Source organism: Eptatretus burgeri, chromosome 12, assembly GCF_056783735.1.
Source record: "Eptatretus burgeri isolate ZD-2024b chromosome 12, Ebu_testis_v1, whole genome shotgun sequence".
In the NCBI taxonomy this organism is placed as follows: Eukaryota; Metazoa; Chordata; class Myxini; order Myxiniformes; family Myxinidae; genus Eptatretus; species Eptatretus burgeri.
Window position 1 is genome coordinate 13283531 of NC_140972.1, and position 25905 is coordinate 13309435.

General features: G+C 44.8%; 1 protein-coding gene and 1 long non-coding RNA gene across 3 annotated transcripts in view; one reads left to right on the plus strand and one right to left on the minus strand.

Moving 5' to 3' along the window:
• LOC147015121 (ceramide transfer protein-like) overlaps nucleotides 1–19000 on the minus strand; it is an 80055-nt gene extending 61055 nt beyond the window's left edge. Inside the window, exons 1-2 of one of the 2 annotated variants that reach the window (XM_085849582.1) lie at nucleotides 18617–18754; nucleotides 17871–18141 (exon numbers count right to left, since the gene is read on the minus strand). In XM_085849582.1, coding sequence (XP_085705708.1) covers nucleotides 17871–17918 — 48 coding nt within the window. In that variant the 5' untranslated portion in view covers nucleotides 17919–18141; nucleotides 18617–18754. Of the gene's footprint in view, nucleotides 1–17870; nucleotides 18142–18616 lie in introns of both variants that reach the window. The other variant, XM_085849581.1, reaches the window with a different exon arrangement.
• A 440-nt stretch (nucleotides 19001–19440) lies between these two features.
• LOC147015122 (uncharacterized) lies at nucleotides 19441–24949 on the plus strand. The gene is made up of 2 exons (XR_015050218.1): nucleotides 19441–19542; nucleotides 22463–24949. It is a non-coding gene; the product is annotated as an uncharacterized LOC147015122 (long non-coding RNA).
• Nucleotides 24950–25905: the final 956 nt, after the last annotated feature.

Genomic DNA, 25905 nt, shown 5'->3' on the forward strand with positions numbered 1-25905 from the left:
CACGAACAGACTATCAGATTACAAAACACAGGTTTATTTAGACATTTTAATTTTCATAAAAAGTCTAAGGCAAGAAGCTCCATGGTGACGTTAGCACGGGAGAAGCAGAGAGTAGAAAGCCGCAAGTTATACAAGCATCAAGATCCAACATCATCACATACCTTAACAGGCTACTCTTCTTCAAATAATTACCTCTAAAATCTCAGGAAATATAAGGAATAAAAGAAAAGAGTTCCCATGATAGTTGAGGTGTTTAATGAATACAATAATCAGCCTGCTTTCAAAAACGTAACCTGGTGTGGCTCTATACAATGAATAATGCTATTATTGACACTAGATGTCATAATAAATTAGCAATTTTCCAAAGGTTTCATCGATCAACACCAAGCACAAATATAAATTTGAGTGACCGGATTGGAGCAACTATCTCCAGCTGCAAGGGCCTTCGGGTGGCTAGGGGAATGGCCTGACATGCAGGTTAGCCACAAATCCTTATTGCAATTCATGGACCAGTGTGTGTTTGTTTGTTTGTCGCGCTGCTCTCGCTACAGTTCTGGCCCGATTACATCCAGGCTTGCTACATAGGATTAGCATGACCCCAATTAGTGCATAGGAGTGTTTTTTATCTATGCCGATGGTCTTGGGGGGGGGGGTAGATGGGGTGGATCTTCGTCACAAAAATGTAATCATTTCATCCATGTCCCATACCTCGGCTCTCAAACAAATTTTGGCTGAATTTGTCCACAATTCACAAAGACAGACAGACAAACCTAAATCCACCTTCGGTGGCGGAGGAAATGGCAGGTGTACCAAGTGAGCAAAGGCTGCCTTAAAAAGCTAATGAAAAGTAGGTAGGGCTCTTTAATCTTGGTTGGCAGTATCCCAGGTGAAGGCAACACTGATCTCAATCCCTCCAGCAATGAGTTCAGTAGTGATCAATGGAGCAGATAAAGCTCAAGCTTCTTTTAGAAACCTGAACAAAAACTGGTCCTCCAGGTTAGTGGTTGGGCAATGGACCAGCAACGCATTCTTATGTTTAAAAAAAAAAAACTACTACAAACCAGAAATGCAACAGAGGTCAAAAGAAGATGCAAATAGTATAAACAACCAAGTAGAGCTAGGTTCATAAGTAGCAGAAGAGGAGAAGAAATGCAAATTGTACGCAACTGGTACTAGTAAAGTGAAATGGCTGTGAAAAGGGAAAATGCTCATCAATGGAGTAGTATTCATACACTTAGGAAAAACAGAGGGTACTCATGAAAAAAGTGTAGCAAATAAGTCAGAGCAAGAATGCAGTAAAGGTGCATAAAAATGACAAATACAGGGTGTCCCAAAAGTTTCCTAGGGATTTAGAAATTAAATAACATTTCTGTTTTCTAATAATTTGTTTTTCTTTTCTTTTCAGAATTTAAATTAACATTTGGAAATTACCCATGTAAAAATTCACAACTGAACAAAGAACCAAAATCGTGGAATATTATTTTAAATTTCATCGATCAATTATTCTCACCCAAAGAGCATACTGCCGACACTTCAATGCCAGAAAACCACCTTCACATTTCACGATTTGTCAGTTGATTCAACGTTTTCAGCAATATGGGTCAGTAAGTGACTTGCCACGATCTGGAAGACCACATGTTCAGTCCGTTCGCAGATTAATCGTGAACGTGTACTGGACAATGTTCAAGAAGAACCAGGAGCATCGATCTGCAGACGTTCTGATGCCTCAGAAGTCACTATCGCATACGAAGAAACGAATTGCACCTGTACCCATACAAAGTGCAATTGGTGCAAAAGTTGAAACAGACTGATCATCGACAATGCTTCAATTACTCAGTCCAAATTCAGATGTTGGCCAATGAATAAAACGAATTTGTTCATCAACTGATTATGAGCAATGAAGCTCATTTCCATTTGAATGGTTTTGTGAATAAGCAGAACTGTAGGTTCTGGGGATTAGAGAACCCTCGGGCTATTCATCATCAACCTGAGTTGCATCCTCTCAAATGCACTGTCTGGTGTGGTGTAACGTCAGAAAGGATTATCGGCCCTTCTTTTTTTGAAAATGAGGATGGCAGTGCAACGACAGTCACTAGTGAGCGGTATCGAGCCAGGCTCGAGAATTTCGTGCGTCCTGCAGTGAAGGATAAACCTGAGATGTGGTTTCAACAAGATGGAGCCACTGCCCACATGGCACGAGCCACAGTGGAGCTTCAAAGGAAAATTTTTGGACACCAAATAATTTGGCGAAATTCAGAAATTTCTTGGTCATCACGATCTCCTGATTTGACGCCTCCCGATTATTTTCTTTGGGGTTACCTAAAGGAGCGTGTATACATCAATAAGCCCCATATAATTCAGCAGCTCAAGGACAACATCTGTGCAGAAATTTGAGGGCTGCAACCAGAGTTATTGTCCGCTGTTATGGAAAATGCTGTCGAAAGAGCCCGTCTCTGCAAAGCCGAAAATGGAGGACATCTAAGCTGCATCATTTTTCATAAATAAAGCAAATTTATCTCCATTTTGTAAATTTTATTTTGGTGTAAAAATAATCATAAATTATATTAAAAAAACAGAGATGTTATTTCATTTCTAAATCCCGAGGTGACTTTTGGGACACCCTGTATGTTAATTAAAGATTAATGTGGTGCAGATTGAAAAATATATTAATAAATATTTCTATAAAATACAATTGCTTATGCTCCAAATGAGATCTCTAATAGTGGAATAAAAGATGAATTTAACAAATACTAAATGCTTTGCCAAATAGTGTAAAGCAGCATCACCTAGTTCTTCTAAGGCAGCGTTTCTCAACCTTTTTACCCTTGTGGAACCCTTGAAATAGTTTTCATGTCTCAGGGAACCCCTGCATAAAAATTATTATATACCATTATTAATATCTAGCTCTTTTATATTTTTATCGTAGTTCACGTGGTAAATATAATTTTTTTTCGGATACCTGGTTTAAGGAAAAAATGACCCCCTTTTGTCAAATATATTGGCAATGAAAGAAAAAAATAAAAATAAAAAAACATACTGCTCGTTTATGAGACCTCACACCGAGGTTTGAAATATTCCATTAAAAAAAAAAAAAAAAAATATATATATATATATATATATATATATATATATATATATATATATATATATATATATATATATATATATATATACATATATACATATATATATATATATATATATATATAAGACTTATGCGCTATCGCAGCTGCGTCGTACCTCCTATTACTCTTGTTTTGTTAACATTGATGACATCACGAAGTCGTTTCTCGCAAGTTTCCGCGATTCACCGTTTAAACCACTAAAAAATCTGATTGAATTGGGCCAATCTGCTTGCTTTGTAATTGGGTTGTGCTGCTTGGTCAATTTTAAAACGTCATTTTTGAAAGTGTTTGTCAACCCCGAGTCTGTTTGACAATTAAAAAAAAAAACACCTCATGTAACTTTTTTTATTTTTTTTTTGTATACCTTGGTCGAGGCTCGTATGAGAGCTAACACACAACTCACAGCAAGGAGGCATGAGACAAGAGGGGCGGGAGTGGAAGGGACAAAACAGTGGGGAACAGACACATTAGGTGAACTGTGGAAGGGAGAGGGATGGGGATGGGACGGGGAACATGGCGAAGAGAAGATGGACATTTCAGGGACTTTCAGGAAGGAAAGCAGGAGAAATGAAGGAAGTGGGCTTGGGTGGATTAGCGGGGGTAGAAAAGATCGAGGATTTGGATGGGGGAAGATAAGAGGTGGTGGTGAACAGCTGTTTTGAAAGCCTGGAGGGAAGAATGGGAAAGAATAGAGTGAGGAAGTTTATTCCAAAGGCGGGAAAAAAGAGGAATGAAAGAGTGAAGATGAGCAGTGATTCGTGATTTTGGTAGTTTTACCAGAAGGGGGTTGTTGGCGGACCTTGAGCGCCCTGTGGAAATGTGGTGGGGACAAATAGCAGATAGAGCAGGGGGGGGCAAGGCTGGAGAGGAGTCGGTAGAAGACAGAAAGACCAGCGACCAACCTGCGGTGATTGAGTGAGAGGCCCAAAGACTCAGCTTCATTGCGGGAGATGCCGATGATCTTAAATGCCCTGGTTTCGACAGCGTGAAGCCGAGAAAGGTGGGAGGCAGGAGCACCAGCCCAGAGGGGAGAGCAGTACACCATCAGGCTACGGACAAAAGCTTTGTAAGTAGTCAGGAGCTCAAGAGGGCCGAGGAAGGACTTAGCACGACGGAGGATTCCCAGTCGGCGACTGGCTTTTGAGGCGAGGTTGGAAATGTGACTTTCCCAGGAAAGGTCATGGCAGATAGTGAGACCTAGAAGCTTGAAAGAAAAGACTTCTTCCAGAGGATTGTTGAGAAAGTGGATGGGGGGGTTTTGTAAACGGTCCTTTCGAAGAGACATAGTGAGAGTCTGAGATTTGTTTGGATTGAAAGACATGTTCCACGTGTTGGACCAGTTTGTGATTTTATCCAGATCTGCAGTGAGTGAAGAAGCTGCTGCTTGCCGGTCTGAGGGATGACAGATGGTACGGCAGAGGGTGGAGTCGTCGGCAAAGAGAAATAGAGGATTTTCCAGAGAGTCCGAGAGATCATTGATGAAAACCAGAAAAAGAACAGGGCCCAGAACGCTACCTTGAGGAACTCCAGCCTGCACAGGAAGAGGGGATGAAAGAACTCCATTTAGGGCCACACGTTGGCTGCGACAGGAGAGGAAGTCTGCGAGCCATGAGTGGAGATGGCCTTGAATACCATGGGAAGAGAGTTTGGTGAGTAGGGCAGGGTGCCAGACTGTGTCAAAAGCACGTGATATGTCCAGGGATACGGCTCGGATTTCCTGTCTGGCATTGAGGACCTCCATCCATTGATGGGAGAGCAGAAGCAGCATATCCATGGTAGAGTGACCTGGTCTGAAACCAAATTGATGATTGGAAATCAAGCCATTGGAGAAGAGGAAGGATTTCATATCTGAGGCGATGATGGATTTCATCACCTTGCTGATGATTGGGAGAAGGCTGATTGGTCTGTAGTTATAGGGATCTGTTTTTGCACCTTTTTTATGCAGGGCAGTGATGTTAGCAGATTTCCAAACAGATGGCAGATGACCTTGGGCAAATGAGAGGGTGAATAGAACAGAGAGAGGGTGAGCAAGAGCAGAAGAGCAGGCTTTGAGGACACGTGGGCTGATGCCGTCTGGACCGGTTGCAGAATCTGACTCGAGGTTTGAAAGCAAGCTCTCCACCTTGTCAGGAGAAAAGGATACAGAGTCCAGGGACAGTTGGGTGCGACTGGGTAAAGTGGGTAGAGATAGTGATGGGTTTAGGACACAAGATTTATCTGCAAACACCGAGTTTAGACATTCAGCTTTATCACGTGTGGAATCAGCAGTGCGGCCATTTGAGGTAAGGGAGGGGATGGAGGGGGAACATACACCAGAAACAGATTTGATTAAACGCCACCAGGATTTTGAGGAGGGAGAGAGGTTTGAGAGTTCAGACTTGAGATGAGAAAGATGTTGTTTTCTGGCTCTCCTGAGGGTAGATACACACTTGTTCCGAGCTTTGTGGAAAGAACTGAGATTGCCCTCAGTTGGGTTTGCTTTCCATGAGGCAAAGGCAAGTTGTTTCAGGACAACTACCTCGCCACAAGCTTCAGTAAACCAATGGCGGGAGGAAGGGTAAGACAACTGAACACGAGAGGGGATAAATCTGTGCATGAGGGAGAGCAAGTTTCTTTGAAAGAATTCCCAGGATGAGTTGATGTTTGAAAAAGTAGTGATAGGAGACCAGTCTGTCAGTTTGATGGCTGCTCGGAGACCCTGCCAGTCGGCTTGAGTGAAATGCCAGACTCGACGGCGGTGAGGTGGTTCTCTGATAACAGCCAGAGAGATGTCCACTTTGACAAGGACGTGGTCAGAAGAACCAATTGGAGCGAAGGAAGAGCAGCAGATATTGTCAGGGAAATTTGTCAAAATCAGATCCAGAAGAGATGGAGTACGATTGGTTGAGATCCGGGTCGGGAAGTTGACCGATTGAGTCAGTCCCAATGAGTCGCAGAAAGCTTTTGCTGAGGTGCCATGGCAGGTGAGAGAGGTACCCACACCGAGCCAACTGGCGTGATGACAATTGAAGTCACCACATAAGAGGAAGAGAGAGTTTGGATGAGAAGATAGAAGATGGTCCATGTTTTCGGATAGTGAGGTGTAGATGGAGTCATCACTGTTCGGTGGACGGTACAGTACACATATAAACATGAGGTGGGAGTGGAGGGAAGCCGAAGCCAGAGGTATTCCTGGGGGTGTGGGGGAGTGAGAGCAGTGCATGGAGAGTGAGGAATAGAGTCTTTGATGAAGAGAGCAACACCTCCACCAGGACGAGGCTCAGGTCTGTCATACCGTAAGAGGGAGTAGCCAGGGAGAGATACTTGGGAGTCAGACACGTCTTGGGAGAGGAAAGTTTCTGTTAGGCAGATAATGTCTGGTTTGTCAGTGGCAACCTGTATTGAAAGATCTGAAAGGTTTGAGCGAAGGCCCCGGATATTTGAGGTCCACACTTTTAATGAAGAGGAAGGGGAGGAGGCTTTGGGTGCAGGAGGTGGAGGGGAGGGGGAGGGTAGGACAAGGGACGAGGGGGCAGGTAAGGAGGGTTGCTGAAGGAGTGTGGGGTATTGCAGAACAGCGAGGGGAGGGGGCCGAATGAGGAGGAGAAAAGGCTCTGTGGTGCTGGGGGAGAGGGGGGACAAGAGACAAGGAAGAAGGCAGTTGAGGATTTGAGGAGGTGGAGTGAAGAGATGGAGGTGAGATGGCAGTGGAGGGAGGCAGGTTGGTGGATGAGAGGGGGCAACTTTGAGAAGGAAGAGTGAGGGGGATGAAAGGTGGGAGAAAGGTGAGGGGGGGATTTTTGAGAGAGGTGAGAGGGAGAAGAGTGGGATGGTTGCTTTGAGAGTGAGAGTGAGGGGTGAGGGGGTGAGTTGGCACTGAAGTTGGAAAAAAAGAATGTTTGATGGAAAGCGAGCATCCATGGCAAACTGTGGTTTTTAAAAGTTTTAGGTCAGAGATGCGATTTAACATAATTCTTGATGGATGCAATGAAGGCGAATTCAGAGCATGGAGAGAAGAAGCGCTGTAACAGTTGGATTTTTTAGGCAAGGAATGAAGGAGAGGTCGAAATGAGAGCAGTCTGTTAAAATAGCAGAAGAGTAGTGCATTGTGAAACAGTAAAGAGTACCACATGTGTGAGAGAGGACGATGAAGCATTATAAGATCGTTTTTGTAGTTAAAAATAATGTATGAGAGAGTTCAACAGATTAGGTCATGGAAGTGTAAAAAAAAAAAAATAAATCGAGGAAGAAGACGAGGAGGAGGTTAAGAGGAAGAAGAAGAAGCAGAATCAGGAGAAGGTGAGCATGTTGTTGTTGTTGTTGGGTATATATATATATTTTTTTTGTTAATATTAATATATGAGAGAGTTCAACAGATTAGGTCATGGAAGTGTTAAAAAAAAAAAAAAAAAAAAAAAAAAAAAAAAAACGAGGAAGAAGACGAGGAGGAAGTTAAGAGGAAGAAGAAGAAGCAGAATCGGGAGAAGGTGAGCGTGTTGTTGTTGTTGGGTATTTTTTTTATTTATTTATTTTTGAGATAAGAAAGAGATTAGTTGGGAGAATGGGGGATGTTTGGAAAGTGGGGAGGATCAAAATTGAAGGTAATGGGGAGGATAGAAATTGAAGGTCATGGGGAGAAAAAACAAACAAACAAAAAAAAAAAAAACAATCGAACACCGAGTAGAACCGGTAGGCCTCAAGCCTAGGCCTAGGCCTCAAGCACAGGTAAGAACGTCGACAAAAATACTCACAAAATAGCACGATTTTTGAAACAAAACCGAGCAACACACAGTAACATGTAGGTGAGAAAATTAAACAGTTAAAACGGGACAAATAACAACCGGAAACTTAGCTTTGAGAACGTCAGCAGGGAGGCCCAAAGGAGACCTCTCGCTGCTCTAAAACTTGATAAACGAAACTTCAACAAATAAAGCTGAAGCAATAAAGGTAAACAGAAGGGGAGAGAGAGAGAGAGACAGAGAGACAGAGAGACAGAGAGAGACACTTCGCACTAGGAAGCACAGAGAAGATAGATGGACACCGTGCATGCGTCCCGTACTTGAATCAGTCACTCAATGATCCACGAATCCGCCGTGTATAGGATGTCCACTAACCAGTGAGGGCGGTTTCACACTGGCGCCATATAGACATCGTTAAATACATTCCCTATGGTTGTTATAATTGTAAATGATAAGAGGTTGAAGCCTCTATTATAATAACCAAGGAGTTTCCAACAATATGCCGTACGTGTATAGTAAAATTACGAATATTAAATCAAACAAAAACTACTCAAAAATACATTAGCCTATTTATTACTGTTTCTCGCGGAACCCCTAGCGACCTCTTGTGGAACCCCGGTTGAGAAACACTGTTCTAAGGGGTGGTTTTAATGCAAAAGTAGATATGGACAGAGAAGTGTGGAGAGTTTTGGAATATGAAGGAGTTGCATATCAAACCCATCACTTTGCTGACTGGTTTAATCAAAAGACAGTTTATTGCCCAATACTAACAAACCCTAACCCTAACCCTAACCCTAACCGACAACTGGGAGAACAATAAAAGAGCAGGGAGGTATTAAAAAAAAAAGTTGTACAGGTTGGGCAAAGACAAAGAAGGTTCATTGGAATGGCTAAGAAGAGGTCAGCTCAACTGGGAAGGAGAACGAATCATAATAAATGCCCAAGACTGTGATTCTTAAACCGGCGGAGCACCCCCAAAGGGGGAGGGGGGAGGTGAGATTTCATGGGGGGGGCATGAGGGGGCTGTGGAAAATTCTGGCATCAAGGGCTTACTATACAAGATGTGCACACACATAAAACTATGTATATGTACATATGAATAAATATTATATGTAGAAATACATACAGAAACCGTTGCGGCCTCTTCCAAGTGAAGGTTTTTTTTGAGCATCCCGAAACATGGCACCTTAAGACACCTGTGAGGTTGAGGTGACACCAAAGATGGCACTCCACTATTTTGGTCAGGCTTTTTTTTGGGGTTTTTGATAAACACTCCCTTAATTATTTTCAAAAAGGGTGTTTAAATTTACCCAACTACCCAGGCTTCATTCACACACTCCCTCGGAGGTTAAATAGTGCGCATGCAAAATTTTGAGCCACGAGGTTTCATGGTACTGGAGTTATGGAGGAAACTGACACACAAACATTGACATTTATTAGTATAGATAGATGGCAGGAAGAGGAGGGGGAAAAAAAAAAAAAAAAAACTTTCCTCAAAAGATTCTTTTCCCACTCTAAACATTACATTTACAGCCCAAAAGTAAACGATCAATGAAAAAAACAATTATTCATAGCCCTATAATTGAGTTTTATCATGAGGTATTCTCTTATCTATGTATCACACACCAATGTGTGCATCAATTTGCATTTGTACATGAATGGAAAATGTCATTGCTTTCTGCAGCATTTGAAGTCTAACCTGTCGAACCAGTTTCAGAATGTGCAAGTATGGTGTAAAGAATCGCTTCAACAGGAAATAAATAAATACATATCTTGGCACCTCAAATGAAGTTTCTGAACAAAAAAGGAAGTGTCATCAATGTGCAGATAGTTGAGAACACAAATTTAAGCAGTTACTGTTTCATTTGGATAATGTTGATAGGTCCATCAAGGTGAAAGGTGTTGAGAAAGAGAGAAGGGCCATTGCAAAGGCACAAATGCCAGGCATATGAGAATGGCAAGTAGGCGGGTCTGGAAGGAAGACAAAGGAGGAAATAAAACAGGAATGACAGAGTGAAGTATGCCAGAAATGAATGTCGTCGTCGATATCTTGGGGAAACACAGATGCAGAAAAGGGTAATTCTTTGCATCCGGCCCATGCTGCGTCAAGACCGGCACAGATACGGAATTGTAAAATTAATGTGGTTGCATTACATATGCCCCTTTTTTTTGGTAGCCATCCATAGTAATACCATGAGGTGATCTCTAACCCAACGCCAGAGTACAGCAACACCTGTTACGCAACACAATGATGCCAATGTTTGGTCAGGTAACACACCTGAAAATGACAGACCGCTGACAACTTGGTTAAAATGGTATGTTTTTGGGGGGAAGTTTTGTTGTTACTCGAGTTGCAGGATGGGGAAAGGGCAAACAAAAAGAACCATATTATTCAATGATAGCACTATACCGAGGGAAAACATTAGTACGAAGTTTGAAAATATAACCGGTTGTTCATTATATTTACAAAAATTACCGACAAAGATCATCAAACCACAACATAACACCACTAAAGAAAGCTAGCAAAGCATTTCTAAACACAGGTGCGAACAGAAGATGTCACATATGAAACTGAAACAGCAACGAACACGCCCCAATGATTAAAAACGAAAGAAAAATATAAAACGACATAACGACACTCGGCTTAGGCGTTTCTCAAAATTGGAGCATAGATTCCGATTCTGAACTGCTGTCTCAATTCCGATTCTTCACCAAAATCGAATCAATTCGTCCTTGTCACACAGCCAACCTGCTCAACCAGTTTTGTCCTAATCCTTGTATAACTTTTAGAGATTTCCTGCTCATTGACAAACAGGGCTGAAAAATAACCATCCATCCATCTTCGGTGGCAGAGGGAATAAAAAAATAAAATAACATCAGCATAAAAGTTATGTTCATGAGTAAATAAAATGGGTGGCATGATTTACAATAAATAAATCTTGCCAAAGTAAAAGTTGCTTCAAATTAATTCAAACTTCTGGAAAAATTGCAATTTTTTTTGGAATCAATACTCTACACAGATATAATAAGCTAATGCTCTCTGTTGGATCCCAGAAGGAGAAGTCCGATACACATGCACACAGTCCGTGAGTACATGTCTGCTCATTTTCTTCACAACTTGAACAAACTCGATGCAGAAAAACAGACTGGTCTGTCTATTTTGTTAAGAATGACAGAAGCTTTGAATATAATTCGCCAAACCGACAAACGGATTTTCGATGGATTCATGAAGTGAAATAAGACATTGCAGGAATAGATTCCGGAAATTTGGAACCATTGGAGGCGGGTAATCGATTCTTTCACCCAAACCTAATATACACCGACAACTGGGAAAACGATAAAAGAGCAGGGAGGTATATTAAAAAAATAAAATAAAATAAAACCACAAGAGTTGGACAGATTGTGGATAGACAAAGGAGGATCACTGCAATGACTAAGAAGAGGTCAGTTCAATTGGGATGGAGAATGAATCATTATTCATGCCCAAGATAAAAGACGCTACACAAATGGCTTTAAGAAAATGGCAGGACTGAGCCAATGAGAAAGGTGTACATTGTGCAAGGTAGAAACAGAAAGTACGAGTCGCATTCATCCGTCCATTGGGACCATACTCTGTGCAGAGCGTTGGTGCTGCCTAAGCTGTCTCCTGGGTTATTGGGCACAGTCCTGGATGGGTCACCACTCCGACGCAGGATACCAGCAAGTTGGTACTCATTTTTCCCCGACCTCAGAAGGATGACAGGCTGAGTCAACCCCACCTGGTATCAATTCAACAGCCAAGTGGGATTTGAACTCAGGATCCTAGGATCCCAAGCCTACCACTCTAGAGTCATCTCCTATTGGGATGTAAAAACTTCAGGTCAGAACAGCTGTACACACAAAGGCACAACAAGGGATGTAGAGTAATTCACTGGCACAACTACAATAAAATTCAATACCCCAGTTTCTGAAAAAATGAATAAAAAGCAAGGAATCAATCATTGACCAATTTCCTGCACAGATTCACATCAATGCTTTATACCACTCGAACACATTTATGCATGAGAGGCATGCATGTTTCTATCCACCAAACTATTCTTTCATGCCATTAAATTAAAGTCGTTTTGGAACAATGTTTTCTGCATACCTTTCAGAGGTACCATTTTAGTCCTCATCCCAAACGGCTCTGAGGGCACGACAGAATAAACCACAATGAGACCAGAACAAATAATGAGGGTTGATTACCTCACCTCCCTAAAGGTCATCAATAAGCCGGCTGAGTTTCTAATAATAACTGGCATCATCGAGCCAGCAAATACTCCAATAATAACATGGGAATTTCTCCTGAGACCAACTCAGTTGTCAAAAGCTTCTGCAGCAATACTGAATCCTTATTATCAAACTCCCATCTCAAGTTGAATTTGAACGCACAACCTTTGGGATGCTGTTTTGTGTATTTATCACGACACTGCCATTGTACCCACAACTGTACAGCTAATAAATATCCTGGTTTTATTTGGTTTGAGATCTTTGCTCACCATAAAACTCAATTACACAACTTTTCCTCAGCACATAACAAAGTTTGCCACAATCTTGAAGTTACCCAGAATGGGTTAGACCTGCTTTTCGCTTAATCTGAAATCCTGGCTCAGGATGCACTGAACACAGGTTCAAATACCACATAAGTTTGTCTATTGTTTACTCCTTGTAATTTACAAAATTAACACTTGCTCTATTAATGCCTTCTTTAAAATATAATAAAAATACATGATGTAAGGCTCGTAGTGCATGTGACACACACACACACACACACACACACACACACACACACACACACACACACACACACACACACACACACACACACACACACACACACACACACAGAGCTCGGGGGAAGTACCATCACTTCCGGGGGCACTCTGAGTTCCAGTGACATCACAAAAACAATGGCGCCGCTCTCTCACGGCATTCAAAGGGGCATTTCCTAAGGAGGAATTTCCTCCACTCCATAGATGCCAACATATGGGGATTGTCCATGCTCTTATCCTTTCAAATGCTGAACATAAAGCAAGGAAACAGCACAAACATTTTTCACTGCAGGGTAAATATATTTTAAAGATTAAAAATATATATACATAATGCTCTAGGTGGCTTTGTGCAGTGTCAGGTGTCGCTTCACAATGAAGCTGCCAGATGTTATTACTACCCCTCCACTAACATTTAGTGATGTCAGTCTTTCACAATTCTGTGCAACGTAAAAGTGGAAATAAACTTGAACCACCCTCCCATTTAATCATTTGGGCATTATTGTCGAAAACCTGCTTGGCTTACTATAAGAAAAAAAAAAAGAATGCTATATGCTGGAAGCTACACAATAATAAAATAGATCCTAAAGGCTACAATATATGCAATGAAGTTCTTGGAAGCATTGAGAGACCAAATGGCAAACGCAGGTTTCAGGCTATGTGCTGACAGAAATCAAAAGCAACGATTTTTGCTCACTATTATCCCATTCAGAAACAAGCAGCCATACAAGTACCATTAATGCCCTACCCAAGGATAGCATTGGCATTGGCAAAGACAGCGCGTTTTTCATGGCACATCCACAAATATCATTCGAATAAGTGGCCATTTTAAAGCACAATGTCCATCCTCCTGATAGACACCTTTACAGATGTAGGTTATAACCAGCAAGTGACCTTTGTGTAATGTACCACCACTACCTTTTATTACTCACTTGTGACATAAAAACTTACCAGTAACCAAATAACTTTATGAGCAGCACCATCAAATTGTGCCAAGAGGTACGCACAATCGCCTCTAAGCTGTCTAGCCTGGATTTGAATGTTGTCCCAGCTACAAACTGTCATCCTGGTGTTTCACAGGTCAGTGATTAATCAATGTGTGTGCCATCCCTGGGATGAACATTAAATTGGGCATCTCATCTGTCGACATTAGTTGCTGGGTGTTAAAGATCCCACGGTGTCCTTTGCGAAGAGCAGGCGAGCTATCGTCGGCACCATGAACAAATTACAAATTACTGCCCGGACTTCGTGTCGGAAATTATGACCCATCCAAGATTTAAACACTAGCCATAGAAACTGCTTCGGCAACACCAACGGGAGCATGGTTCATGATCTTAAGTAATATCTCGCATGGCATAGAAGCCCAACTTACAGGATGTGGTAAGCAAAGGCCTTTTGGAAACTTCACCAAAAACACAACTCATCTCAAAAAAAAACAAAAAAACAAACAAAAAAAAAAAACAAGAAAAGGTTCACCGAACCACACCCAGGCACGGATCACATATCACAGTCATAATTAGAGTATTTTTATTGTACGCATCATGAAAATCGTGTGAATCATTTTGGGACTTGCGCAAAAATTACATTTGCAAAGACTATTCTAAATTTGGCTGAGAGAAAAGAAAAAAAAAAAACCTCAAAAGGAATGCATTTGGGATTATAATGACATCTGCCTGGCGTCAATAAATCTTACAAATTGTTATTAAAATTCTTGGAAAAAAATGCACTTTCGTGGCAATAAAGGTGCTAATATTTCAGGGTCAATAAAAACAACGCGCTTCAGACAAAAAAAAACAAAAAAACAACTTCGAATGACCGTTGGGCCAAGATACTGCAAAAGCAGTCTTAATCAGCAGAAAGTGAATTGTAGCGGTTCATGTGGTTATCAACCACAGAATATCATAAATTCTGCATAAACGTGACCCATTCGATGTAAAATCACCAAATAAAAACAAAAACAAAACAAAAAGCCATTTCGAAGAATAAAGAATTAGCGAAAAAATTTTTGATTCAAACAATACAACTGTCATGCTCAACAGCAAATATCATATGAGTATACTTGACGGTCACATTTTTAAAGGCCCCATGTATTCCCACCTCATGGAGTTGGTCGAGTAAGGTTTTTTTTGGCCCGATCTTTCGCGAATCAGCTGGCCAGGCCTGATGTTTGAATAAAGGTGAGAGGAATTTGGAATTGTTCATGGTGCATACAATAGCTCGCCTCCTCTTCCTGAAAGACGTAGGGATCTTTAATGTCCAACGATGACCGGTGCTGGAAGACCGGTCATCCTCCAGCTTAATGCGCTTCCAACGGACAGTGCACTGATGAATCGCCGTGCATGCGAAACACCAGGATGATGGTTTATAGCTCGGTCGGTATTCAAACCCAGGCAAGACGGCTCAGAGGAAGTGCATATGTACAGCTCTAATTTTCTGAGCATTGTCAGTCCTTTATAAGAATATCACAAGAACATAACAAATAAACCAATGTCACCCGCAGGGCAACCCATATCTTGCCAAAAGGTGACCACGTGTGACTTCTTTAAGGTCACACTGAGGTGAACAGAGCTGCTATCTACCAGGAGCGACTTCTTGAGGAATATCTGCCTACGAGAGATTCCGATGAGAATCGTTCGACAGAGTAACCATGAAAAATATGCTTTTGCCTCATAACGTCACCAAATGACGTCATGATGTCTCAAGCTTGACATATCTAGAAAGCACTCATCGAGGTGTTCAATTTGAGGTACTGCATGATATGGTTCCTAAAACTTGAAAATTTTACCTTTGGGTCAAATATGTTTGACCTCAGGCGCTAACCATGAAGGTCAAGGCCAATCGCCACCAAAAATTAATCAGCTGAGCGCCAGACCATGCACTATATTCCCATGAAGTTTGAAGACGATCCGATCAAAATTACTCAAAAAATAAGGGTTTCGTCGACTCCCCTGATTTGCGACAAAGTGACCTTGACCTTTGACCTTCAAAATTTTATGCGCTGAAAGGGACCTCTATAGGCCTCTGATATGCGAAGTTACAAAAATTTCCAATGATAACTGTGCTCTGCAGAATTTTTTATACGTGATTACAAACAAACAAACAAACAAAAAAACATACAAGCCGAGTAACATATCTTGCAAAAACTTCGTTTTGGCAAGATAATAAAGAAAAACCTTTTGGGAACAAGAAAAAGGGGAGATTAAAAAAAAAAAAAGGTTCAATTTATCAAATCCCTACAAATAAATGCAACCCCTCCCCAACCCCCCCCCCCTCTTGCATTTTATTTTTGTATGCATTGTTGAGGATCGTATGAAAGCTAACACACAACACACAAGGGGGGAGGGGCATGATACAAGAGGGGTGAGAGAGGGAAGGACAAAACAGTGGGGAACAGAGACATTAGGAGATCTGTGGAAGGGAGAGGGATGAGGTGGGGAACATGGGGTATACAAGAAGGACATTACAGGGACTTTCAGGAAGGAAAGCAGAGAATTTGAATGAGGTTGGTTTGGGGTGGATTAATGGGGGTAGAAAAGATAGAGGTTTTGGATGGGAGAAGATAAGAAGTGGTGGTGAACAGCTGTTTTAAAGACCTGGAGGGAAGAATGGGATTGAAGAGTGTGTGAGTTTATTCCAAAGGTGAGAAAGAAAAAAAAAAAAAGAGTGAAGGTGAGCAGTGATTCGTGATTTTAATAGTTTTACCAGAAGGGGGTTGCTGGCGGACCTTGAGCACCCTGCGGAAATATGGGAGGGGACATATCGCAGACAGAGCGGGCGGGGGTGGGGGGGGGCGAGACCGGAGAAGAGACGGGAGAAGCGAAAGACCACAGACCTGCCTGCGGTGAGAGCGAGTGAGAGACCCAAAGACACAGCCTCATCACGGGAGATACCAATAATGCTAAATGCTTTGGTTTCCACAGCATGAAGCCAAGAAAAGTGAGAAGCAGGAGCACCAGCCCAGAAGGGAGAGCAGTACTCCATCAGGCTGCAGACGAAAGCTGCTTTGTATGTCAGGAGCTCAGGTGGGCCGAGGAAGGGATTTGCATGACGGAAGATGCCCAGTCGGCGACTGGCTTTGGAGGCCGGGTTGGAAATGTGGCTTTCCCAGGAAAGATCATGGCCGATCGTGAGACCCAGAAGCTTGAATGAAAGGAGTTCTTCCAGAGGATTGTTGAGAAAGTAGATTGGGGGTGGGGGGCTTTAAATGGTCCTTTCGGAGAGACATAGTGAGATGTCACTATTTTGGGATGCTTTCTGGTTTACAACTGCAAATGAAATTCAGGTCCTAATTCTGATCACGTTATTATAGCGCATCGATTCAACACGTCTGTTCTGAAGATTTCCCTTTTTCATACAAAGCATTGGAAGTTACATATAAAAAAAAAAAAATTAAAAAGGTACTTTTGCTTAACCTTCAAGTTACAAAAAAAACCATGGCAAACCAGCCACAACTCACTTCGTCCCATCATACCAGCCACAGGCCATCTCCAAAGGCATTAATCTGATGTTAAATCAGTATATACACAACATGAGAATCGAAATTATTTAAGTAAACTACATATTTATACATTATTTATTTAAATAGATTTAAAAAAAACTCAGGTACTGTCTGATAAGACTGCTTCGTGAAAGTTCAAGAAACCCTATATTTCTCATGATTCTCAGCAAACCAATGAATGAACAGCATATCGCAGATACACCTGGTGCAAAGGAACAGGAGCCACATTCATAAATGATACATACTACGTGTACATTGCAAGCTCAGGTCTCCAGGCCTTGACAAGAGCAAAAAGACGAAGTGACAAACGAAGATATTTTGAGAAGAACATCAACTGTTCTTGTAAATATATATATACGCAACCGGACGAACCAATTTAAACCGGGAAGACATTTACACGGGAAAGGGAAAATGGGGATGACGTTCATAGGTGACAATGCAGCTAAAGAATGAGGATGTGGCTTTGATGTGGAAATCTTGGGAAGGAGGGGGGTGGGGGGAGGGGAAGAGACACCAGCAAAGGACGATGACATAGTAGAGGTGAAGAGGGCACCATACTATATCTATATCTCTCTGTGTCTCTCTCTCTCTCTGTCTCTCTCTCTGTGTGTGTGTGTCTCTCTCTCTCTCTCTCTCTCTCTCTCTCTCTCTGTCTCTCTCTCTGTCTCTGTCTCTCTCATGTCATTTGTGACATCAAACTCTATTTAGACCAGACAGGTCGATGCACAGGTAGCACAATCACCTTTGAGCCAACTTGGGCTGCATTCCCGCTCCGACTATAAACTGTCATCCTGGCGCATCACAGGCAGGGCATTACATCAATGAGTGTGCCGTCCCTCGGACGGACGTTTAACTGAGCGTCCATTCTGCCAGCATTAGCCGGTGGGCCGTAAGATGTCAAGGTGTGCGTCGTGACGGGCAGGTGGGTTATCGCCGACACCACCCCGAGGCTTGAACAAGGCACAGGTAAACCACCTTGAGCAATTGTCGCAGTGGGGATGCTTTGGCTGAACCTGCCGAGAGAGAGAGATAAAGATAACAATGCATCGTTTGCCTTTCAAAGATGCATTTTATGGGTGTTATCTCGACGTCCAGACACCCAGCCACAGCCTATCAAACTCCATGACGAATGGTGACGTGACATGTATGGTCGATCAGGATTTTTCTAAGGGGGGCAGTTGTGTTGTCTCACGTTATGCAGATATTGATACACTTTGTGTGCGATGGCCAAGGGGGGCGGGGGGGTGTCGAGGTTTAACCGCACCCCCCCCCACCCTCAACCCCTCACTCGTTGTGTCGTGCGAGATAAAATAAATAAATACTGATGAGGGTGGAAGCCATGTCGGAGGTGGACAGTCGGAAGCGACGGGCGTCTATCGACCAGGCGTTAAAAGTACGTCTCAAACCGATTCACCTTTGATACGGGAACACGAGGCCCGGGTGAGGTGCGCGGAGCGATAAACAGAGCGGACGACGCCTCGAACTCACCGCGACCAGAGCCTTTCCGAGGCAGATGGAGCCTCGGCACCCGAACTCCAGATCGTGCTGCGACTTGTAATAGCTTAAAGTGCCACCCCTCAACACCAACCAACGGTCTTGCCATCCGTGCAGGTAGTTGGTCCACTTGCTCAGCTCCCCACACAGTTCCACAGGCTGCGACGCGGCGTCCAAGTCCAGGTCGTCGTCCTCGTCGGAATAAAGGTCACTTTGGTCAGACATGGCTGGACTCGTGCACCGTGCTAAGCAAGTCAAAGTACACGAAGGAAGGAAGGCGGGTGAGCAGGCTGGGTGAGGTTACTTAAGCTGAGAGTCGGGGTGAGTCGTCTACCACCATTCATACCATGTGACATCGACGGTGACAGCGGAGGAAAGGGGCTGGGCCATAAAAAGGGGCGGGGAATAGAAAAGGGGGCGGGGAATAAAAAGAGGGCGGGGAATAAAAAAGGGGCGGGGAATACAAAGGGGAAGTACTGTTGAGTTCGCTGAGAGCCTTTCACAATTTTTATGCGAATAAAATTAATGTATTGTTTTTTTTTTTGCATTGGTATTAGTCATATTTCGTAGATCAACTAAAGTATGGAGGTGTGAGCTCCTTCGTCTGATTTTTACGGCCCCACATCGAAAAGGAAATTCTGAAAAATGGTAATACCGGCTAAACTTATAAATAAAGCATATACACCTCTGTGATTTAAATTTTTTTTTTTTTAAATACAGAAAATCCTCTGTGGTAAATTAACCGATATATAAGTATGTTAAAAACGGATAAACCTACTGTCGTAATGTGATGAATCTTTAAAGTGTTGTTGTTGTTGGAAGAGTGTGAGGTCACGCGTCACGCAACATCACGTGTTCCGTATCGAGTGTGAAGCTGTGAGGATATCCGGGCGTTTCCCGCGTCTTTCTAATGTGATTCGGTGAGACGTTAATTGATCTCGTTAAAGTAATGTATCGTCTTTTCCATTTACTGCCTTATTACAGCGCGGCGACATCACGCTGTTATATAATTGGCTATTCTGTCCTGTGTCTTCTGTCACACTTCTTGTTGGGTGTGATGTGGGCGGAGATTGCCGGGTGGATTGTGGGCGGAGATTGCCGGGTGGATTGTGGGCGGAGATTGCCGGGTGGATTGTGGGCGGAGATTGCCGGGTGGATTGTGGGCGGAGATTGCCGGGTGGATTGTGGGCGGAGATTGCCGGGTGGATTGTGGGCGGAGATTGCCGGGTGGATTGTGGGCGGAGATTGCCGGGTGGATTGTGGGCGGAGATTGCCGGGTGGATTGTGGGCGGAGATTGCCGGGTGGATTGTGGGCGGAGATTGCCGGGTGGATTGTGGGCGGAGATTGCCGGGTGGATTGTGGGCGGAGATTGCCGGGTGGATTGTGGGCGGAGATTGCCGGGTGGATTGTGGGCGGAGATTGCCGGGTGGATTGTGGGCGGAGATTGCCGGGTGGATTGTGGGCGGAGATTGCCGGGTGGATTGTGGGCGGAGATTGCCGGGTGGATTGTGGGCGGAGATTGCCGGGTGGATTGTGGGCGGAGATTGCCGGGTGGATTGTGGGCGGAGATTGCCGGGTGGATTGTGGGCGGAGATTGCCGGGTGCATTGTGGGCGGAGATTGCCGGGTGCATTGTGGGCGGAGATTGCCGGGTGCATTGTGGGCGGAGATTGCCGGGTGGATTGTGGGCGGAGATTGCCGGGTGGATTGTGGGCGGAGATTGCCGGGTGGATTGTGGGCGGAGATTGCCGGGTGGATTGTGGGCGGAGATTGCCGGGTGGATTGTGGGCGGAGATTGCCGGGTGGATTGTGGGCGGAGATTGCCGGGTGCATTGTGGGCGGAGATTGCCGGGTGCATTGTGGGCGGAGATTGCCGGGTGCATTGTGGTCGGAGATTGCCGGGTGCATTGTGGTCGGAGATTGCCGGGTGGATTGTGGGCGGAGATTGCCGGGTGGATTGTGGGCGGAGATTGCCGGGTGGATTGTGGGCGGAGATTGCCGGGTGGATTGTGGGCGGAGATTGCCGGGTGGATTGTGGGCGGAGATTGCCGGGTGGATTGTGGGCGGAGATTGCCGGGTGGATTGTGGGCGGAGATTGCCGGGTGGATTGTGGGCGGAGATTGCCGGGTGGATTGTGGGCGGAGATTGCCGGGTGCATTGTGGGCGGAGATTGCCGGGTGGATTGTGGGCGGAGATTGCCGGGTGGATTGTGGGCGGAGATTGCCGGGTGGATTGTGGGCGGAGATTCCCAGGTGGATTGTGGGCGGAGATTCCCAGCTTGATTGTGGGCGGAGATTGCCGGGTGGATTGTGGGCAGAGATTGCCGGGTGGATTGTGGGCGGAGATTGCCGGGTGGATTGTGGGCGGAGATTGCCGGGTGCATTGTGGGCTGAGATTGCCCGGTGCATTGTGGGCGGAGATTGCCGGGTGCATTGTGGGCGGAGATTGCCGGGTGAATTGTGGGGGGAGATTGCCGGGTGGATTGTGGGGGGAGATTGCCGGGTGGATTGTGGGGGAGATTGCCGGGTGGATTGTGGGGGAGATTGCCGGGTGGATTGTGGGGGAGATTGCCGGGTGGATTGTGGGGGATTGCCGGGTGGATTGTGTGCGGAGATTGCCGGGTGAATTGTGGGGGAGATTGCCGGGTGAATTGTGGGGGAGATTGCCGGGTGGATTGTGGGGGAGATTGCCGGGTGGATTGTGGGGGATTGCCGGGTGGATTGTGGGGGAGATTGCCGGGTGGATTGTGGGCGGAGATTGCCGGGTGGATTGTGGGCGGAGATTGCCGGGTGGATTGTTGGCGGAGATTGCCGGGTGGATTGTGGCCGGAGATTGCCGGGTGGATTGTGGCCGGAGATTGCCGGGTGGATTGTGGGGGAGATTGCCGGGTGGATTGTGGGGAGATTGCCGGGTGGATTGTGGGGGAGATTGCCGGGTGGATTGTGGGGGATTGCCGGGTGGATTGTGTGCGGAGATTGCCGGGTGGATTGTGGCCGGAGATTGCCGGGTGGATTGTGGGGGAGATTGCCGGGTGGATTGTGGGGGAGATTGCCGGGTGGATTGTGGGGGAGATTGCCGGGTGGATTGTGGGGGAGATTGCCGGGTGGATGGTGGGGGATTGCCGGGTGGATTGTGTGCGGAGATTGCCGGGTGAATTGTGGGGGGAGATTGCCGGGTGAATTGTGGGGGGAGATTGCCGGGTGGATTGTGGGGGGAGATTGCCGGGTGGATTGTGGGGGGAGATTGCCGGGTGGATTGTGGGTGGAGATTGCCGGGTGGATTGTGGGCGGAGATTGCCGGGTGGATTGTGGGCGGAGATTGCCGGGTGGATTGTTGGCGGAGACTGCCGGGTGGATTGTGGGCGGAGATTGCCGGGTGGATTGTGGGCGGGGTGAATGTGGAAGAGCGACGATCTTTTGTGCTGAATCGTTTTCTGTGTGACGCCGGAAGTTGATTTTCTGAGCAGGAAGTGATAATCTTCCTGTTCCATTAGTTGTTGACGCGCAGCGTTGTAACTCTCGTTCTTCATTGTTTTTCACCAGAAGTGGTTATTACAGCGCCGTGACATCGTGCTGTTATATAATTGGCTATTCTGTCCTGTGTCTTCTGTCTCGTCTTCTGTTCGTCCCTTTGATCTGAGGGCGATAAATAGAAATTTGTCCAACATCACAACTCTTCCCATCATGCATGCTAATTCACCGTGTCTACATTTAAATTTTATAACTGCAAAATTGTTTCATCATTCTTAACCTTTTACTGCCCCCAGCCGCGCGATATTGAAGTATTCGCTTCTTGTTACGATTGTTAATGTTTATTCTTGTGTTTTGTTTATGCTTTCAGATATCACCTTGATTGAGTGAATTAAAGCCTCTATCGTGAAATCGGGTTGTTTCTATTCCACAACAATTTAACTCACTCAATCCGACACCATGAACAAGTTCCTCAAACCGGAGAGATTCGACGCCGATCCGAACTCGAGCACGGCAGTTATGCAATGGCTCCACTGGCACCGCACCTTCTCGAACTTTCTGGCAACCTTTGCTAATCAATACCCGAACAAGCTGAACATGCTCATTAATCACGTAACACCTTCAGTCTATGAATACATCGCCGAGTGCGAAACATACGACGCTGCCATCGACGTTCTCAAAGCACTCTATGTAAAGCCCAAGAACGAGGTGCTTGCAAGACACCTGCTCGCTACACGCAGACAGGAGGCGGGAGAGACACTCGATCGATATATGCAAGTTCTGAAGCAGCTAAGCAAGGATTGCAACTTCCAGGACGCAACCGCGGAGCAGTGGAGAAACGACTCGATACGTGACGCTTTCATCAATGGACTGCAATCGGCTCACATACGACAACGCTTGCTGGAAGATGAAACGTTGAGCCTTAAAACAGCTTTCGACCAAGCTCGTGCTTTAGAGATGGCTCAGAAACATTCCGAGTCCATTGGGTGGCCTGTCCAGAAACATTCTGAGTCCTTTGGGTGGCCTGTCCCTCCTGTTAATGCTGCTGCTGCTGTGGAGCTCTGAGAATCATCTCAAGAAGCTCTGAAAACAATAGCGGCAGCGTACGAAGTGCGCCATCCTTCTTACACCTGGATGGAATAATGAGTTGTGGAGATCTTGCAAGGTTTCGCCGTTAATAGCTGAACAGCAAATTCGTGTAAAGGCGCCAGCAGCAGCGTTTTCTTTCCCCGGGCGATAAATTATGTCATAGCTGTGGCATGGCGGCTCGATGTGCCACCTCATAATCTTTTCATTCTTGATTTTCCAGCTTTTTTTGTTATCAAACATAAACGCAACACACCTTTGGTCAGTAATAAGCTCAAAATGATTTCCCAGCAGAAAATGCCTCCATTTACGCAGTACCTCCACAATCGCATACGCTTCCTTTTCTACTGCTGAATGCCTTTACTTTGTTCGCTACCAGAAAGAGTCCTCGAGAAGAATGCAACAGGTCTTCCAGGCTGGTTAAGCGTAGCAGCAATAGCGTGATCGGAAGCGTCGGTTTCAACTATGAAAGGGACAGTTTCATCCATAGCCATCACAACGGAGTTGACGATGTCTTGCTTGAGAAGTTTGAAAGCTTCAACAGCAGCTAATGATAGAGGGAAGCTTTTACACTGTACTAGGGGACGAATATTTTCAGAAAAGTTTGCAATCCACTGCGAGTAATGCGCAAACATTCCCATTGCCCGACGCAACGAGGGCATATCGTGTGGGGGTGGAAGCTTCTGAAGTGGTCGAAGGCACTCAGGATCTGGTTTAATTGTTCCATTTTCAATTGTGTAGCCGAGGAGGTCGACAGATTTTGCAGAGAATACGCATTTGTAATTGTTAAGTGTCAGATTATACTTCTTAGCGGCATTGCTACCAGTCGAACTACTAGCTTTAACCCACAAGGAAACGGACTGGTGGAAAGATACAATGGTATCATCTGGAAAGCTGTGACCTTTGCGCTTAAGTCGCGAGAACGGAAGACTGTGCAGTGGGAGGTTGTTCTCGCTGATGCTCTGCATTCTGTTCGGTCGCGACTCTCCGCATCCACTAATGCCACTCCACACGAACGACTGTTTAGCTACCAGTGCTGATCTACCAGCAGACATTCTATATCCACCTGGTTGGCTTCTCCTGCCTGGCACTGTGCTGATGAAAAGACAAGTACGCCAGAGCAAGTATGATCCCTTGGTGGATGAAGTCGAACTCATTGACGCAAATCCTGAGTATGCCCACGTCAGACTTTCTGATGGCCGGGAGACCACTGTATCACTGTGACATTTGGCACCTTCTGGTGATGTTCCACCTGGGAACGTGATGGGTGATGCCCTACCTGTGGAACAACAGCAGGCTGGTTTCGAAAATGGAGAGGTAACGCCGAGCAATTCTCCAATGGCAGAGAAACAGACTTTAGCTGAGGAAACGAGTGCAACTGAACCCTTGTCATCAGTTAAACGGTCCCCATTGCGGCGATCTGAACGGATCAGACGCCCTCCTGAATATCTTGGGAAATATTTGGTTGAACTTTAGAGGTGGGGTGAATGTGATGAATCTTTAAAGTGTTGTTGTTGTTGTTGTTGGAAGCTGTGAGATCACGAGTCACGCAATGTCACACGTTACGTATCGAGTGTGAAGCTATGAGGAGATCCGGGCGTTTCCCGTGTCTTCATAATGTGATTCGGTGAGACGTTAGTTGATCTCGTTAAAGTAATGTATCGCCTTTACCATTTACTGCCTTATTACGATTGTTAATGTTTATACTTGTGTCTTGTTTATGCTTTTAGATATCACCTTGATTGAGTGAATTAAAGCCTCTATCATGAAATTGGCTTGTTTCTATTCTACAACACGTAAATACATCATAAACCTACTGTCGCACTCCCACTAGTATGCACCAGTTATGGGGATGCAGGAGGAGACTTATCAGACTCGTCAAGTCGTGTCCGACTTCTGGTGATGTTAATCACCAGATTTCTCCAAACATCCCGATCCTGCACTGTTTCCTGAAGCTCTTGCAGAGACAGACTTTAGCATGGGAGAAAGGACATCCGAGACTGTTATGATCGAACCAGCACACAGGATCAAAGCAAAGGCTTTAATAATTAAATAATTCCAGAAGGGAAAATGACATCGAGTTCCGATAATTCCAGATCTACAAGATCTAGTAGCAACACCCACAACATCCTTCCCTTCCAATGCACAAATGAATCACCATTTAAATGGATTTAACCCCAGAAAAATGAAAACTACAAAAAACAAAATCATCAGCATCCAAATTAGCTTTGCAAATCAATCATCAATCATCACATAGTCTTTGAAAAGTTCTGGGCGTCTAGTGATGCGAGAAGAGTGTGGTGAGTGAGGTATAGTGCATTGGAGTGTGCTGCTGTATTTCTGGCGGGAAAGACTCCAGAAGCAAAACGGTCTCCTCTTGTTGAAATTCCTCTCCCTTGGTGATAATGGCATTAGCTCTTTAGCACCCTGGTCATAGAAATGTTTAGCACATCGCTGTTGCTGCACCAACAAACGCCGAACATCAACTGGAACTTTTGTTTCCAAAGTCCGGTCACTAAACGGCAGTTGATCTCTGAGCCTCCTGCTCATCAGCAGCTGTGCTGGAGAGTATGGAAGACCTGCCAGTGGTGTGTTCCGGTAGGATAGTAACATCAAATGGGTATCGTGGCCACCCTCGGCAGCTTTTATGAGCCCCTGCTTGATAGTCAATACTGCATGCTCAGATTGTCCATTAGATGGAGGATATGTAGGGCTGGAGGTCGTAAC